The sequence below is a fragment of the Stenella coeruleoalba genome (genome assembly GCF_951394435.1).
Source record: "Stenella coeruleoalba genome assembly, chromosome: 17".
In the NCBI taxonomy this organism is placed as follows: Eukaryota; Metazoa; Chordata; class Mammalia; order Artiodactyla; family Delphinidae; genus Stenella; species Stenella coeruleoalba.
Window position 1 is genome coordinate 78,273,435 of NC_137163.1, and position 15,337 is coordinate 78,288,771.

At 47.2% G+C, this 15,337-nt stretch overlaps 1 protein-coding gene across 1 annotated transcript in view; it reads left to right on the forward strand.

Moving 5' to 3' along the window:
• The window catches only part of ST18 (ST18 C2H2C-type zinc finger transcription factor), a gene marked incomplete at both ends in the record, with an annotated part of 90,657 nt that extends 75,742 nt beyond the window's left edge, over positions 1-14,915 (forward strand). Inside the window, 5 exons of the mRNA XM_079901151.1 lie at positions 734-955; positions 6,479-6,567; positions 9,684-9,787; positions 12,216-12,359; positions 14,775-14,915. Coding sequence (XP_079757277.1) covers positions 734-955; positions 6,479-6,567; positions 9,684-9,787; positions 12,216-12,359; positions 14,775-14,915 — 700 coding nt within the window. The remainder of the gene's footprint in view (positions 1-733; positions 956-6,478; positions 6,568-9,683; positions 9,788-12,215; positions 12,360-14,774) is intronic.
• Between the last annotated feature and the right edge of the window lie 422 nt (positions 14,916-15,337).

A 15,337-nucleotide genomic window follows, 5' to 3' on the forward strand; every position in this document is an offset into this window, starting at 1 on the left:
AAGGAAAGCAGGACTTGGTCCTTGCCCAGCGGTTTTAAAGGAAAGCAGCCTCGTGGACGTGCCCTGGTGTGACACACATGGCTGCGGGCTCCCCTGAAACTTAAGGCGCAATTTTATCTAAAGCGAACTCCCTCCTCTGAGAAACATGCTTCAGGTCTTGGGTGACAGATGAAGATACAGGTGCAGAAATGTACAGAGGCTTGCTCGACAACGTGCAATATTTAGACATTTGGAAATCAGAACTCCCGTTCTCTGAGCCAGGGACTGTGATGAGGGAGCGCCAGTTGACACGTTAGACCCTTGGTCTTTGTTTGGAGGCAACGTAACCCGTAACCAAGGGCTTCCCTGGCTGTTTCTGGAGCTGAGAAGTGTGGCCACACACTTGACTCCACTCCTTCTAAACTGGTGGCAAGTCCCCTGAGCTCTAGAAGTCATTCTCCGCCCCTCTAAAGTGGGGTAACAGCGTCTCTGCCCACCAGGTGAGCAGTGAGGCTCACGTGAGATAATGCATGACGGTTGCTTAGCTGGGAGCCTGAGGGCCATCCCTGCTGCCAGCACTGCTGTCTCCCTGGTTGGAAGACATCTGGTAGACGCTGTCGTTTCCCCACGTGCCCCCCGTGTGGTCTGCTCTCACCGCCACCTCCTCCTTCGCTCGCATCAGTGCCTCGCCTCAGTAAGTCACCTGGCTTATCTCGTCTCTCCCAGCTGCTAACGACTGTCTGTGTCTCTCCAGATGCCCTGTGATCGGGTGTGACGGCCAAGGTCACATATCAGGTAAATACACATCCCACCGCACGGCTTCTGGCTGTCCCCTGGCCGCCAAGAGACAGAAGGAGAACCCTCTCAATGGGGCCCCCCTCTCCTGGAAGCTGAACAAACAGGAACTTCCCCACTGCCCGCTGCCCGGCTGCAATGGGCTGGGCCACGTGAACAACGTGTTTGTCACCCACAGGAGGTAAGCTTTGCTTCTTTTTTTTTTTTTTGCAGTACGCAGGCCTCTCACTGTCGTGGCCTCTCCCGTTGCGGAGCACAGGCTCCGGACGCGCAGGCTCAGCGGCCATGGCTCACGGGCCCAGCCGCTCCGCGGCATGTGGGATCTTCCCGGACCGGGGCACGAACCCGTGTCCCCTGCATCGGCAGGCGGACTCCCAACCACTGCGCCACCAGGGAGGCCCCGCTTTGCTTCTTAATGTGTGGTTGCTGTGATTGTTTGTTACCTGGATTGTCCGGGGTGGGGGGGGAGCGACCCCCTCAAGGTCATTAATTGTAGCATCTTAGATGTCCAAGTAATGAGTCTTGCCAGTTAGATATTGGACCAGTTTGAAGGATGGAAGATGTTATTTTCTCTATTTCTGAAATTCACTGCACGATTTTCCACCACTTGTGAAACCGTGCTTGTGGTTTTTTAATTCTAAAATAGTGCTTGTGCTGCTGTTTTTAATGGTTCTGTCAGTGGTTCACTTCAGTCCCAAGTGGCAATAGCTCCTCCCTTCTGTCGTGTGGTCGTGAACGTTCACTTTGCGTGTTTGCGTCATGCCCTTCTGCTCGCCACCCGGCTCCATCTCAGGCCAGATGGTAGTTAGGTTGCAGCTGGGAAGCTGTGAGTCATCCCAGCGGCCAGAAAGAAAGGACACAGCGATTACTAAGTACACGGAGGACAAGAGAGATTGAGAAAACTGTTTTAGCTTCACAAGGACTCAGCTCCTTCATCATCGAGCGGCACGTATGTCAACCAGGCTCTTTGTCAGGAGCACTGATCTTAAACCAGGCTTTTGTCCACATTCTCCATCAAGGAGAGGAGCTGGCGGAATTCCCTGGCGGTCCAGTGCTTAGGACCCCGCGCTTTCACTGCCAAGGGTGCAGTTTCGATCCCTGGTCAGGGAACTAAGATCCCACGGGCCAAGCGGCACGGCCAAAATACAAACTAAGGAGCGGGGCTGGAAGGCTCACTGCACACGTCTCTGGTCATGGGGCTGTGGCGCACGATACAGATTTAGGATCTAACAAAGCTTTGCGAGTCCTGAAGCTCTGCTTATGGGCAGGATGCCCGCAGAGCAAAGCTGGTTCCGGTTTCGAGGTGCACACCGACGGTGTCAGGAGATGAAGTTTTCCAAGAGCTACACCTGCTTATGGAGGAAACCTGATCTCTTCAGGTGGTTTATTTTTTGACGGTTCTCAGATGCCTGATCACGTTCACAACAGTGCACGTTGTTTTCTTCTGGGTCTGTACCATCGTTTCCCGTCCAGGAAGGACAGTCACACGTCAAGTGAGCCTCGTAGCTGCACAGCAGCTGTGCTTTCTCACCGTGGACCCTGTCATATCCATGTTGACATCGATAATGAAATACTAATGCTGGATTGTGGCGAGTGCATCCCTCAGTTAGAACACAGATTTCTCTTGAAAAATCCTGGAGTGGTTTTACGTGATGACGCCAGGCCTGGTGAGGATGTAGAGCTGCAGGGACCCTCAGAGCTGTAAGTGGAAGAGGGATTGGTAGAACCATGTCAGGAAGCTGATGCCTCAGATGTAAAGGAGCTGGTGAGGGTGCCCTGCTGTCCAGCCGCCAGGCGTCCAGGCTCAGTCCCAGAGGCTCTCCTGCACCCGGAGATGGAGACGGACGTGTGCCAGGAGGTCGGCTTCCCAGCGCCAGGCTGGAGACCGCCTGCCCGCCACCTTGGCCCCTGCAGCGCAGGGCACAGGAGTGGCTCCACCTGCAGGGCCTCGGATCCGTGTGGATGCAAAGGCACCGCAGGCGGACTTGGAGCAGGTGTTGAGTGGGACAGAGCGCTGAGGGCTACGTGTGGTGGGATTCTGTCCCACAAAGTGAAAAAACGTGTAGCAAAATCACGTTTTAAAAAACTAGGTGATCTTTCATCTGCAGTTGGAGTTACTGGCTGTCTCTGCGGGACAGGGGACAGCTGTTGCTACGGGGCAGGTGAACCTTCAAAGCGCGTTCTGTGTTTGAAGGTAAATTCAAGGTATGCCCCTCAAGGGTATTCTTTCAACTGCAAGTACACGTTGTATGTGTCTGTGTACATACTATTTATTTCATAATAAGAAAAGAAAATTATGAGTTCAAAAATATGGGCTGCAGTATTAATGCAGAGATACTATGTTCTAGGAGAAGAAAAACAGTTAAGAATTTAGACAGATGAATAATTCAGATTTCACTGTTTTTCACTCTTGCTACTCAAAGGATTTAAGAGCCCAAATGTAACCTGGGGTTTTCTCTTCGGGGTGGAATGCTTTTCTTTACTATGTGTAGGATTTAAACAAATAAGGTAATAAAATACCTGGCTTATTGCCTGGTACAGAGTAGGTGTTCAGCACAGACTATTTCCTTTCCCTTTTGTACAATTATATGAATATATGTGTAGCTATGCAATAATTCATTAAAGTAGGAATGACATGCTGGGATCACACGTACTGACCTACGTTACACCTTTATCTGTCCTGTTCTCAGCCCTGACGTCCTGACTTGTTCTGTTCTCTTTCCCGTCACTGCCGAGGGCCAACTGCTATTCCAGGCTGCTCTGTCCCAGCAGACAGCCTGTTCTAAGTTCCTCACGTGACTTATCCCTTTAAACCCTTACAAACCCTGTAAGCTACAGGGACTGCGGTGGCCCTCAGTTGACAGAAGAATCAGAGCACAGGGAAGTTCAGGGATTGCCCCCCTCCTGCACAGCTCACAGCATCGGGGCCCCAGAGCCCCTCTCCCGAGCTGGGTACCAGCCCATCCCTGGTGTTTCCTGGATCCTCCCGACGACGAGGCACTCGTGCAGACTTTCCTCAGCCGTCCTCTAAAGCAAGGTCTGTAACTTTTCCCATTTAAGATTCAGCAAAATGGGAATAATTACAAAACTTACCTTAGAGGATGGCTGAGAACAATTACCTGTGCATTACATCAGCATTTTGTTTACATACTAATTACTTTAAAACCTTTCTTTAAGACTTCATGTTACAGACTTCCACTTTGAAAGAATAGCAACTGAGAAGACAAATGGTATTATGTTAAATACACATCATTATGGATGTCTGCAGCTTTAAAACCAGAAGTCCTGTGACTAATAGAACTCGTTTCGTGCCACGCCATAACTGTAATTTTATTGAGGTTTCCTAACATATTATAAACAATGGTGTCCACCACACAGATTTGTCACCTGCCGTTTTACTGTAACAGGGCAGATGAAGATACAGTTTTAAATTGCCTTCCCCTGCGGATTCCCTGGTGGCGCAGTGGTTAAGACTCCACCTGCCAATGCAGGGGACACGGGTTCGAGCCCTGGTCCGGGAAGATCCCACATGCCGCGGAGCAACAAAGCCCGTGCGCCACAACTACTGAGCCTGCGCTCTAGAGCCTGCGAGCCACAACTACTGAGCCCGTGAGTCACAGTTACTGAAGCCCCCGTGCCTAGAGCCCGTGCTCCGCAACAAGAGAAGCCACCGCAATGAGAAGCCTGCGCACCGCAACGAAGAGTAGCCCCCACTCACTGCAACTAGAGAAAGCCTGCGTGCAGCAAGAAAGACCCAATGCAGCCAAAAATATATATATAAATGAATAAATTTTAAAAATAAATAAATTTTGAAAAACAATTTTTTAAAAATCTTTTAAAAAAAAATTGCCTTTCCCTTCCTTCATAGAATTGTGAATTTGGTCCAGGCCGTATAAAGCATGTTTCTCCTGCCTTACGATACGGAGCCTGAACCCCAAAGGCGACGCCCAGCCAACCTCCCTGTTTTCCTGAGCGGCAAGACCGAGCCTCGTGGAGGATGTGGCATCCTCAAAAGGAAAAGGGACATTAAAAATATTTTCTTGCCCTAGTTTTCTTAAATTTAGGATTTGTTTTATATCCCGGAAGATATAACCACATTGGGAGGTACGAAACATCCAGTGGCATTTTTTTAGACCAAAGCCTCCCTCCCATCACTTAACTGTACTCGGTTCTAACGCACATGGTTGTGGAGTTTCACTAGCATTCCACACGGCTGTCCCCCCTGGACGCTCACCCTGTGTTGTCTAAACAGTGCAGACCCTTGACGGGAGAGACAGAAGTTCTTGGGAAGTATTAACATCCATCTTGTTACAAACCTCCCACAGGTGACTTTTAAAATCCAGTTTACCAGCCAACCATTACTCCTGTTTGTAACCATTTGTCAGGACACAATATGTGACAGAAGACAAGACAGACTTGTACAAACTTTCCAGGAAAAAAAAAAGATAATGTAGCTTATAAAGGCCACTCTTTTTAGTGAGCAGCTTCCAAAATAGAAAAGTCAGGTTCAAAGTTCAGTTTGTGCTTTTCCATTATTTTCTTTTCCTGTGTAAAATATTTCATAATTTATCAAACCTTGGCAACCCACAGAGCCTTCTTTTTATATGTAGTATTACATATCTATTATTGTTTTATTTCATAAAATCTTAATATAGAACAATTTTAAATTCTTAAAAAAAATTCATTCTGCAAACATTTATTAAGGGCTTTGTTTCAGAAATACTCTCCTTTCACTCTGCCAAGTGTTCCAATCTTTGGATGGAAAATGATTGTTTCATGCATGAACTGTAAACAAATTTCTCTGGGAAAAAATATTTTCAATGGCTAATTATCATTTTTAATTCTATTTAAAAATGGTATCTCCAAAAATATAACCAAATGACAAAAGAATTAATGGCTGCATAGAGCAACGAAATCATCTCATCATGTGCTACAGGAAACAAGTATCGTTCAATGTTGTCATTATCATTTTGGTGTAATTTAAACAAAACAGATGACATTATAGGAAGGACGCAGGTGTGAAGGGTGTGGATCTCCAGGAAAAGCGTATAAAGAGCCTGCCGGGCAGCGCGCTGCGTGGGCAGTGAGGCTCCTTAAATACACCTACAGCCCTGCCTTTTCTGTTCCTTTCAGGTGGAGATTCTTTAATGAAAAATGATGTTTACAAGTTAAAGAATAAATTCGAAACTTTCCCCTACCCAAACTGGATTTGCCATGAAGCGGGGGGGAGGGATATTATTTGGGGCTTGTATCAATTTGAGTCATTCTGTAAAGATCAAATGACAGTGTGTATAAAGACAGGAAGAGCTAGGTTTATTATTCATGGCATTTCTGACTAATCTGGAACAAATCTTATGCAAAATGTATACATACAGTTTTACATTTACAGTGAATAAAATAACCACTACTAAAAAAAGGCCCTTACATGAATGCAAAGTAGTAACATTTTAACAAAATTAATTCAGTGATAATTATCAACAGTAGCTATTTGTATTTTGATTTGAGAAAAAAACACAAAACACTTTATTTGAGGGCCTTTTGCTTTTGTTTTAATAGATATTGTTACTTTCTGCACAGAGACTGCAGATTGTAATGTAATGAGTAGGCAGGCAAAGACTTAAAGAGGAAGTAGCGAGTACAAAATTTTAATTTTTGTAAGAAGTAATATGTGTTTCACATATCGGTATGATTTCTCTTTTCACAGCTTATCTGGATGTCCTCTCAACGCACAAGCCATCAAGAAGGGCAAGGTCTCTGAGGAACTAATGACCATCAAGGTCAAAGCATCTGGAGGTAAGAGGGCAGGGCGGGGCGGCCACCCCCGAGGTCTGGACCCTGGTCTCCGGCGGGTCCTGTGTCTAAACCATCCTCCGTGCGGGAAGTGCTATTTGACTAGGCAAGAAGGAAGCTTTCCTCAAATTTGAACTAAACTATCACTTTCTCTAAAGAACAATCTCTTGGGTTTTTTTCCTTACTTTTTTTTTTTCTTCATTGCAAGTGACATGGGGGTGACTAGTTGGTTTGGAAATGGCTCTGATATATCAGAGTTCCATCACTTTCATCGTAGGGACCAAGAGCTATTTCAAAGGACAGGCCAGAGTCCTGGTGTGAACTCGTTGGTCACCTGTAGGTGAGGAAGGGGGCTTGTTTGCTGGAATGTATTAGGTCATGGGGGCTAGAGTTCCTGATGACAGTGTTAAAATGCTGAAATAGGTATATTTGTATATACTGTGTGATGTTTTCAGAGAACAGCCTAGTGACCTTGTTGTGACCTCTAGTGGCGTCTAGTGACATACAGCACAGAGAGTGGAGCTCGGTGAGCTATTTCAAAATGTGTGGAGATTTAAGTGAAATCCAAAACTTAAATAAAAGATACAACTAAGGAATACTTTAGCCATCTTGGAGAAAAAAGAAGGTACAAACCTTCTTTTTCAGGTATCGATTTAAAATGTTTGGCAGTATTATGTTATGGCGGTAAAATTTCCATATTTGATTTTTCATAGGGATGATGAGAGAGGGGAACATGCTGCACCTGTCACCCTTGGGGGTCAGATTCACAGGTGATGTGATTAGGGCAGTTAGCAGAGCATGGCGACATGTGACAAAGGGTGCTTGAAGAATAAAGTTTCCTGGGAATACTCAGGCTTGTGAACACAAGTGGTATCATGAGAAGATGACTTAGGTCACAAGAAAAGAGAGTCAAATTCGGAATTAGCCGCCTTCAGATGTGCGTGTTGACTGGTGTGTTATTTTTCCAGAAACTTGTAGGTTGAAAGATCAGTCTAGAGCAGGACAATTTTTTTTTTAATACATAAAAAGGAATATAAACACAGCATGACAAACAGGTATGTAATGTTCTTTTGCTACTGGACAAAATGCCTTTCTGCTCTCATTTATGCTCAGGTCTTCAGAGAACAGAGTTCAGAGAAAATTCTGTCTTCTAGTTCTCAGAAAAATATCTAAGATTTTGGAGTTGTGCAGAACCCACCCCAACTCTACTGATTTTTCAGTTGGAATTTTAATTGCTGTGATAAAGTAAAAGTGTAAATGTGGTGTTGCAGATGCTAATTGTTTTAAAAGTCAAGCTGATTTAATTAATTTCGTGGTGTCCGTGTCTTAGGTTTACCTTACTTTTTAAGAAGGATCTCCAGCAGAGAAAACCAAGCAATGAGACTTTTGATGAATTAGGGTGCAGTGGCTGAACTTTTGTGCTTCAGTCCTGAAAATGATAGTTTTTTGTATGAGCCTGCGTGTGTGTGTGTGTGTGTGTGTGTGTGTGCGCTCCTGGTATAAGCCCTCTATCAAATTTCAAGTTTGGAGCACCTATGTTTGAATCCTTAAATTCTGCTCTACCCTCAGAATGGTATTTTTGTGGAGAATCCACATGGTTTAATTTAGCATCTCTATCTCTATTTCTCTACATGCCTTCCTAGCGTCAACCCCCAACCACAGTTAATATACACAGTGGCTGAGCTGAGGTCTGTATTGGATCTTCCTGTGTCCCTCTGATTCTTGAGTACTTTTCTTGAGTTCTCACCAGCATTATCTCAGGCGTGTGTTGTTTCCTTCGAAGACCATCCTGACGCATTTGGGAAACAAAGGCAAAACAGTTACTTTACTTTGGGGATTTTATCTGATGGTGTCTTTAGCACGTGGGGAGAACCAAGCCGGGGACTGTGACCTGTTGTTACTTTATTTCTCTGAAAGCATCACTCCATCTTTTAAATCCATGTGTGACTCTTAAAAAGGGTGGCTTGTTTCCAGGTTGTGCTTCCGTGAAGAACATACCACGTGCACCTTACACATCCTGCTGCTGTAGGTTTGTCTCAGGTGTGTGCCTAGGAATGGCGTTGCTGGGCTGTGGGGCATGTGAGGTCCGCCTTCAGTAGGTGATGAACCGTGCTCCAGAGCAGCGACCCAGGAAGGTACCAGAGCCTAGAGCTGTTTCGCACAGATTGTCGGCTCTGCTCACGCATCGGTCTCACTAAATCTAAGTGCTGGCGTTCGCGTTTATCCCGCTGAATTGTCATCTCCTGGTCTAGAGTCATCATTCTGGACTGTTGAAATGACCTTAAATCCTGCTTCTGGCATCCTGATCACGAGCTCCTCTTCCCAGCTTTTTAAAATCTTTAAAATGTATTCATATTCCTTCTCTAAAAGAATGATGGGAAAATAACTCCCGTGCATTGAGAACCCGTTGTATGTTCAGCACTTTATGTTTTATCGCGTTAACTCTCACAACGTTTTACTGAAGCACAAGGACGTGAAGTAAGTGACGCAAGTTCAGGAACAGGAGCCAGGCAGCATTCAAACTCCAAAGCCACACTCTCCCCGGGAGGCATTTGCTTCTGATTCTGGTCCGGGGAGAAGCCGAGCTGTGTGTCCCTGGGCTCGAGCCCACCTGCCAGGACCCCCTCTGCCTCTAATAATGGCTCATAAGACCCCATACGTTTGGTTGTTAGTCAGCACCATCCAGGTCTTCCTGTCCTGGCAGCATCGCACAAGAGAGAATGCCCGGGCTTCGGAGCTCAGGCAGGCTCTGCCCCTTCCTTTGGCCCCGGGGCAGGTGATGCGACCCCGTCGGGGGTCACCGTGGCCTCCTTTAACCTCTGTGAAGCTCTGGCCTTTGTGGGAGGAAGGAAGGGTGAAGACACCTGCCCCACAGTGTCCAGCAGCAGCCCTGGAACACAGCAGACCTACAGTAAACACTGGGGCATTTCTTACTAAGGACGAAAATCCTGCAACTCTTTGAACCCACTTTTTAAGAATCGTGAATATGGGTAAAAATTCAACGTTATAAATTAAAATCTTATTTTCACTTAGCAAACCACAAACTCAGTGTAAAAGGGCTCAGATTTGTCTCAGTCTCTTATTTTCTGTTTGAACTAAAAGAGTCTGACTTTTTACAGGTATAGAGAGTGATGAAGAAATTAGGCATTTGGATGAAGAAATAAAGGAACTCAATGAGTCCAACCTTAAAATTGAAGCAGATATGATGAAACTCCAGACGCAGGTAAAAAAAAAAAAAGGAAGAAGGAAGGGAAAAGCAGTGGGGGAAGGGATGGAGGAAAGGAGAAGGCAGGAGAGCAATGAGTTATCTTTAGGTAATCATAATCCTAAATGGAGGGAACACATTGAACTATTAAACCCTATGATAAAAAACAAACTTATCGGACTTCCCCGGTGGCGCAGTGGTTGAGAGTCCTCCTGCCAAAGCAGGGGACACGGGTTCGAGCCCTGGTCCGGGAAGATCCCACATGCCGTGGAGCAACTAAGCCTGTGTGCCACAACTACTGAGCCTGTGCGCCACAACTACTGAGCCCACGTGCCACAACTACTGAGCCCGTGTGCCTAGAGCCCGTGCTCCACAACAAGAGAAGCCCGCGCACCGCAACAAAGAGTAGCCCCCGCTCGCTGCAACTAGAGAAAGCCCGCACGCAGCAACAAAGACCCAACGCAGCAAAAAATAAATAAAATAAATTTTAAGAAAAACATACGGATCTTTTGCAATGAACACACAGAGTGTGTCTCCTGTACACATCCTTGTGAAGGCTTGAATCCATGGTTCACGCTGGACGATCACTGGTTTGGCAGCTGTAGCCAAACTGCTCACCTGGGTGAGCCTGGGTGCACCAAAGGCTTTATCAGCAAGTAAGACGATCTTCCTATAATTGCAGAGCCTCTGGAGTATGTGGTGCTTTAGAAAAACCGTCATGAGAAGATATAGGAGGCCTTAGTTTTATTGGAAATTCAAGTAAATCAATGCAACTTTTTAAATTTGATTTTTCTAGAACACCTCTGAATGCGTCAGTCTTTGATAGAAATGGATCTTTTCCCAGATTTTCCTGACATTCTTTATTGAAAACTCAAGCAGTTTCTCAATTCTGCATTCTCCTGGGTCTGCCCCAGCCCCTGATTAAATTTACCCACGAGGGAATTAAAAGTTCAGTCCAGGATTTGTTTTTTGTCTTTTTTTGTTTGTCTGTTTTTTGGCCATGCCCCAAGGCTTGCGGGATCTTAGCTCCCCGACCAGAGATCGAACTCGGGCCCCAGCAATGAGAGCACCGAGTCCTAACCACTGGACCACCAGGGAACTCTCGAGTCCAGGATTTTTAAAAACACTCATAATAACTCTATTGCAATAAATCAGAAGGAAAAGAATGAGACAAAGTTAAGTTGAAGTGTCTTTCTCCCTTTTCTCCTTTCCTGAGACGTGGGGTTTGGGCCACTGAGGTTACTGACTCTCAGAAGTCTTCACTCACAGGGGCCTAAAACAGAAGCTTTTAGTCCATCTGAAAAGCAGGTTTCTGCGTGACCAGTGTCATAATCTTCCATTAATAGCAATCTAAGCTACAAAGAGAGCGTCATGCGTGGTTTTCGCAATCATGAGAACTTGTCTTGAGAACATTAGTGAAGAAAGCAAAGGCCTTGCCCTCATGGAGCTTACAGTCTAGAAGGGGAGGTAAACAATAACCAAAAAAATCAGAAGCGATAAACTACATCGCACGAGGGCAGGGCATGGGGAGAAGCAGCCAGGGTTCGATACAGAGAGGAGAGCGGGGCTCAGCCACAGGGAGAAGGAAACATGTGGCCGGACTCGAGGAGCTGAGGCCGTTAGCCAAACAGGAAGGGGGAGGAGTGTTTCCAACAGTAGAACAGCCAGTGCCAAGCCCCTAACCCTTGAGAAGGCCCAGCGTTTTGAGAAATAGCAGAGTGAGTGTGGCTACAGGTCAGTGACCTGGGGGTTGTAGGAGGTGAGGCCCCGGGGACACACAGGGCTTCCCAGGCCCTTTTTAAGACGTTGGTTTTTATTCTGAATGAACGCAGAACCATTACGGGGTTTAGAGCCAAGGGTTAACACGATCATATTTGATCTACGATCTGCCTGACATTTGAAGAGACCCGCGTGGGTAGGTGGGGTGAAGACAGGTCAGCAAGAGATTGGGTGGTGCCCAGCTGGGTGCAGGGCCGCCCCTGAGAAGGGGTCACAGTCACCACGGCGGCTGCCCCTGGGGAGCAGCAGTGCAGGTGGGCACCATCTCCGTCCTGGGCCCTCTGACGGGGGAGCCCAGTGGACATGAAGTGCGGGACAAAGCGCTGTCAGGGACGCCTCCCAGGCCTGGGCAGCGAGCAAGTTGCCATCAGCTGGGAAGGAGGGGGCTGTGTAGGGAGCGGGTTTGGGGAAATAGTGAAGGTTTGCCCTTGCAGTCCGCCTTACAGCCACGTGGAGGTGTGGAACTGCAGGCGTGGGAGAATCTGGGCTGAAGAGCCACACTTGGGGCTGTGATTCCGGCCCTCAGAGCGAAGGTGGGGGGGCGGGGGCGGGCAGGGCTGCCGCTTTCTGAGGACAGGTGGCCATAGGCCTGATCAGCGCCGGACCCCGCTAAAGCCCCGCCCTTCCAAAGCCCGCTTCCCACGTTCCCAAGTTCTTTCCATTTCAGATCACGTCTATGGAGAGCAACTTAAAGACGATAGAGGAGGAAAACAAACTGATAGAACAGAGCAACGAGAGTCTGCTGAAGGACCTGGCGGGCCTGAGTCAAGCCCTCATCTCCAGCCTCGCTGACATCCAACTCCCGCAGATGGTGAGTCTGAGGCCGCGCGGCTCCGTCCCAGGGCTCCCCTTGCTGGCGAGCCGTCACCCAGGGCTGGGGCGGAAAGTCGGCTCCGAGGGGACGGGCCACCCACGCTTCATCCCTGGGAACGTGATGGATGTTTACGTTGAGCCTATGTCACGACCAAGGGCTTCTGATACCGCAGGAGCCTTTCACAGATGATGAGGGTTTATCTGAAACTAGGTTTATCATGTAAAATGAAAATTGGAGGCCAAAGTTCCCGCTCTCAAAATTTGTTTCCAGATGGGAAGCTTGCTAACGTGGCTTACACAGTCTGAGACCCATGCTTTCTTTTTTTTTTTTTAACATCTTTATTGGAGTATAATTGCTTTACAATGGTGTGTTAGTTTCTGCTGTATAACAAAGTGAATCAATTATACGTATACATACGTCCCCATATCCCCTCCCTCTTGCGTCTCCCTCCCACCCTCCCTATCCCACCACTCTAGGTGGTCACAAAGTACCGAGCTGATCTCCCTGTGCTGTGCGGCTGCTTCCCACTAGCTAGCTATTTTACGTTTGGTCGTGTATATATGCCCATGCCACTCTCTCACTTCGTCCCAGCTTACCCTTCCCCCTCCCCGTGTCCTCAAGTCCATTCTCTACGTCTGCGTCTTTACCTAAGTATGTTCTTCATATATATAACTACTCCTCATATAGAATAAAAAGCACAAGAGTGAGCAAGGAATCCTATTTCCAAAACCTAACCATATGCTTGAGACATTGCAACGATTTAAAATTCATAGAAGATTGATTTCCTTTACATTTTCATAAATATAATAAACATTTGGAAGAGGGCTGCATTGTTGAATGCTTTCCATTTCCTCAGTACAGGCATGTTTAGAACAAGGTTTCTAAAGCTGCAAGTTTTATATACAGAGGGTTTGAAAAAGCAGCAATTTAATAAAGAAATAGGATTGGTTTTCCTGAAAGCAAGAAATCTCACAATTTGTCCAACTTCCCAGCATGGAACCCTCATCTTCACCAATTCCAAATATGTCTCCTGACAGTAAGAAAAGAAAACAATATTTTTTTTAAAAAATCAATAATGTAATAAAAAAGAACCCAAAGGAAAATAAATGATTACTTTATGGCCGGTATTAAGGTAATTATTGAATATTATTGTTATATTATTTCTTGTTTTGTTATATTATTTCTTAACATTTCTCTCATACTTCAAATTTGTATTCTGTAATAGTTTTTTCTTCAGTGGCACCATAAAAGTCACAGTTACCGTGCAAGTTAAGTTGTACTTTGCATAGTTACATACAAGGCACTCTCGCGGTGATGTGGGGGCGGGTCCCACTAAATGTTCACAATTTATTTCGAGCACTGGTCTCCCATCTTGTGGGGGAGGGATTGGAGGCTCTGAGCCTTACGTAACTTGATGGAGGTTCCAAAGCCTGCACAAGCGAGGTGGCCTTTATCACTCTGCCATCCGGGTCCTCGTCCAGCTGGAAACTCATGACACGGCGAAGGCAGAAATGACAAGGGAACGGAGAGCCGCGTCAGGCAGCTCGTGGAGTCAGTGCTCGGCTGGGCACAGTGAAATCAGCTCCACGTTGAGAAAGCCGAGCTCTTCAGCAGCAGCAATCACAGTAATACCCTTTATTCCTTTGCACTGAGACCTCGTACAAGTCCCTTCTTCCACGCCTCTTGTGCAGTAAGTAAGGCACGTTTCCAAAAAGCTGGGAAATGCAGGCCCAAGAAGTGGCGGAGCGGCAGTTCCCCAGCCACTCGTTCCTTCCACTCGTGCAGTTTCCACGCTGCGAGGGGCTGCTCTGTTTGAGCCACCGCGTTAGGGACAGGAGGTGCCCACGCACAAGCAAAGAGCAGGGAGTGAACAGACCGGACTCTGTGAATCCCGTATTCCACCTGGAAAGACAGAGAGAGGGGGAAAGCCTAGCTCGGACCCTCAAGGCGGAGATGGACAAAGGAGTCTGACGATGAAGGAGGACAATTCCCACCAGACAGCTGGTGACACCTTGTCCAGCCTCACAGCCCTGAAACCCCGGCCCAGGGCTGTCAGAGGAAGCTTCTGGACGAGCAAAGCCCTCCTCCTGCCGGGCCCACACCCGCCTTCTGCAGACGAGGTCTCCATGCTGAGCACGTGCACGTGAGGGAGGCCGAGAGCCCCTCTCGGGAGGAGGGTGCAGCTGGGAAGGGCCCAGCCCAGCAGCGAGACCTCCACCTGGTGTGGCTCCAAACTGACCCCAAAACACGGGCAGTCGCGCTCACCCCATTAACCGAGTGAAGAGCGCGCAGCCGCCTGCCTTCCCGCGTCCCTCCCTGATGCCAGAGTCACGGTACCCCCCGTGGACTGGCTCCCCTTTTCCCAGCAGCCTGGGTCACGTGACTGATGCCATGTGTTTTGTCCTCCTTCAGGGGCCCATCAGTGAGCAGAATTTTGAAGCGTACGTCAACACGCTCACAGACATGTACAGCAATCTGGAGCGGGACTATTCCCCAGAATGCAAGGCTCTGCTGGAGAGCATCAAGCAGGCGGTGAAGGGCATCCACGTGTAGGAGCACAGCGCCACGGGCCGCGGACTCTCCACCGGCAGCCGCGTGTACGGGTCTGGAGGGCCCCCGGCCGCTAAGGCAGGCAGGCGCCGTACTGCATCTACAATTGCAACATTGCACTAATTTTCCCCCCCCCAGCTAACGTGAAAAGGAAAGAAAAACTATGATAGACTCTTTGGATGAAAAGCAATGCAGTCAAATATTAGATCTTATTTATTTTCATATGCTTTCCTTTTATTTCTTCATTGCACTCTTTTGGGTTCTTTTTGTACAGTATATGTAAAATAAACGTGACATTTTTATATTTTATTTATTTCTAATCAAAGAGTTTTTTTATCTTTTAATTGCATTTTGAAGTCTGCCATATTTTTGCAAGTGTGTTTATTAATTTATTTTCCAATAGACTTTAAATAGAAATGCTCTTC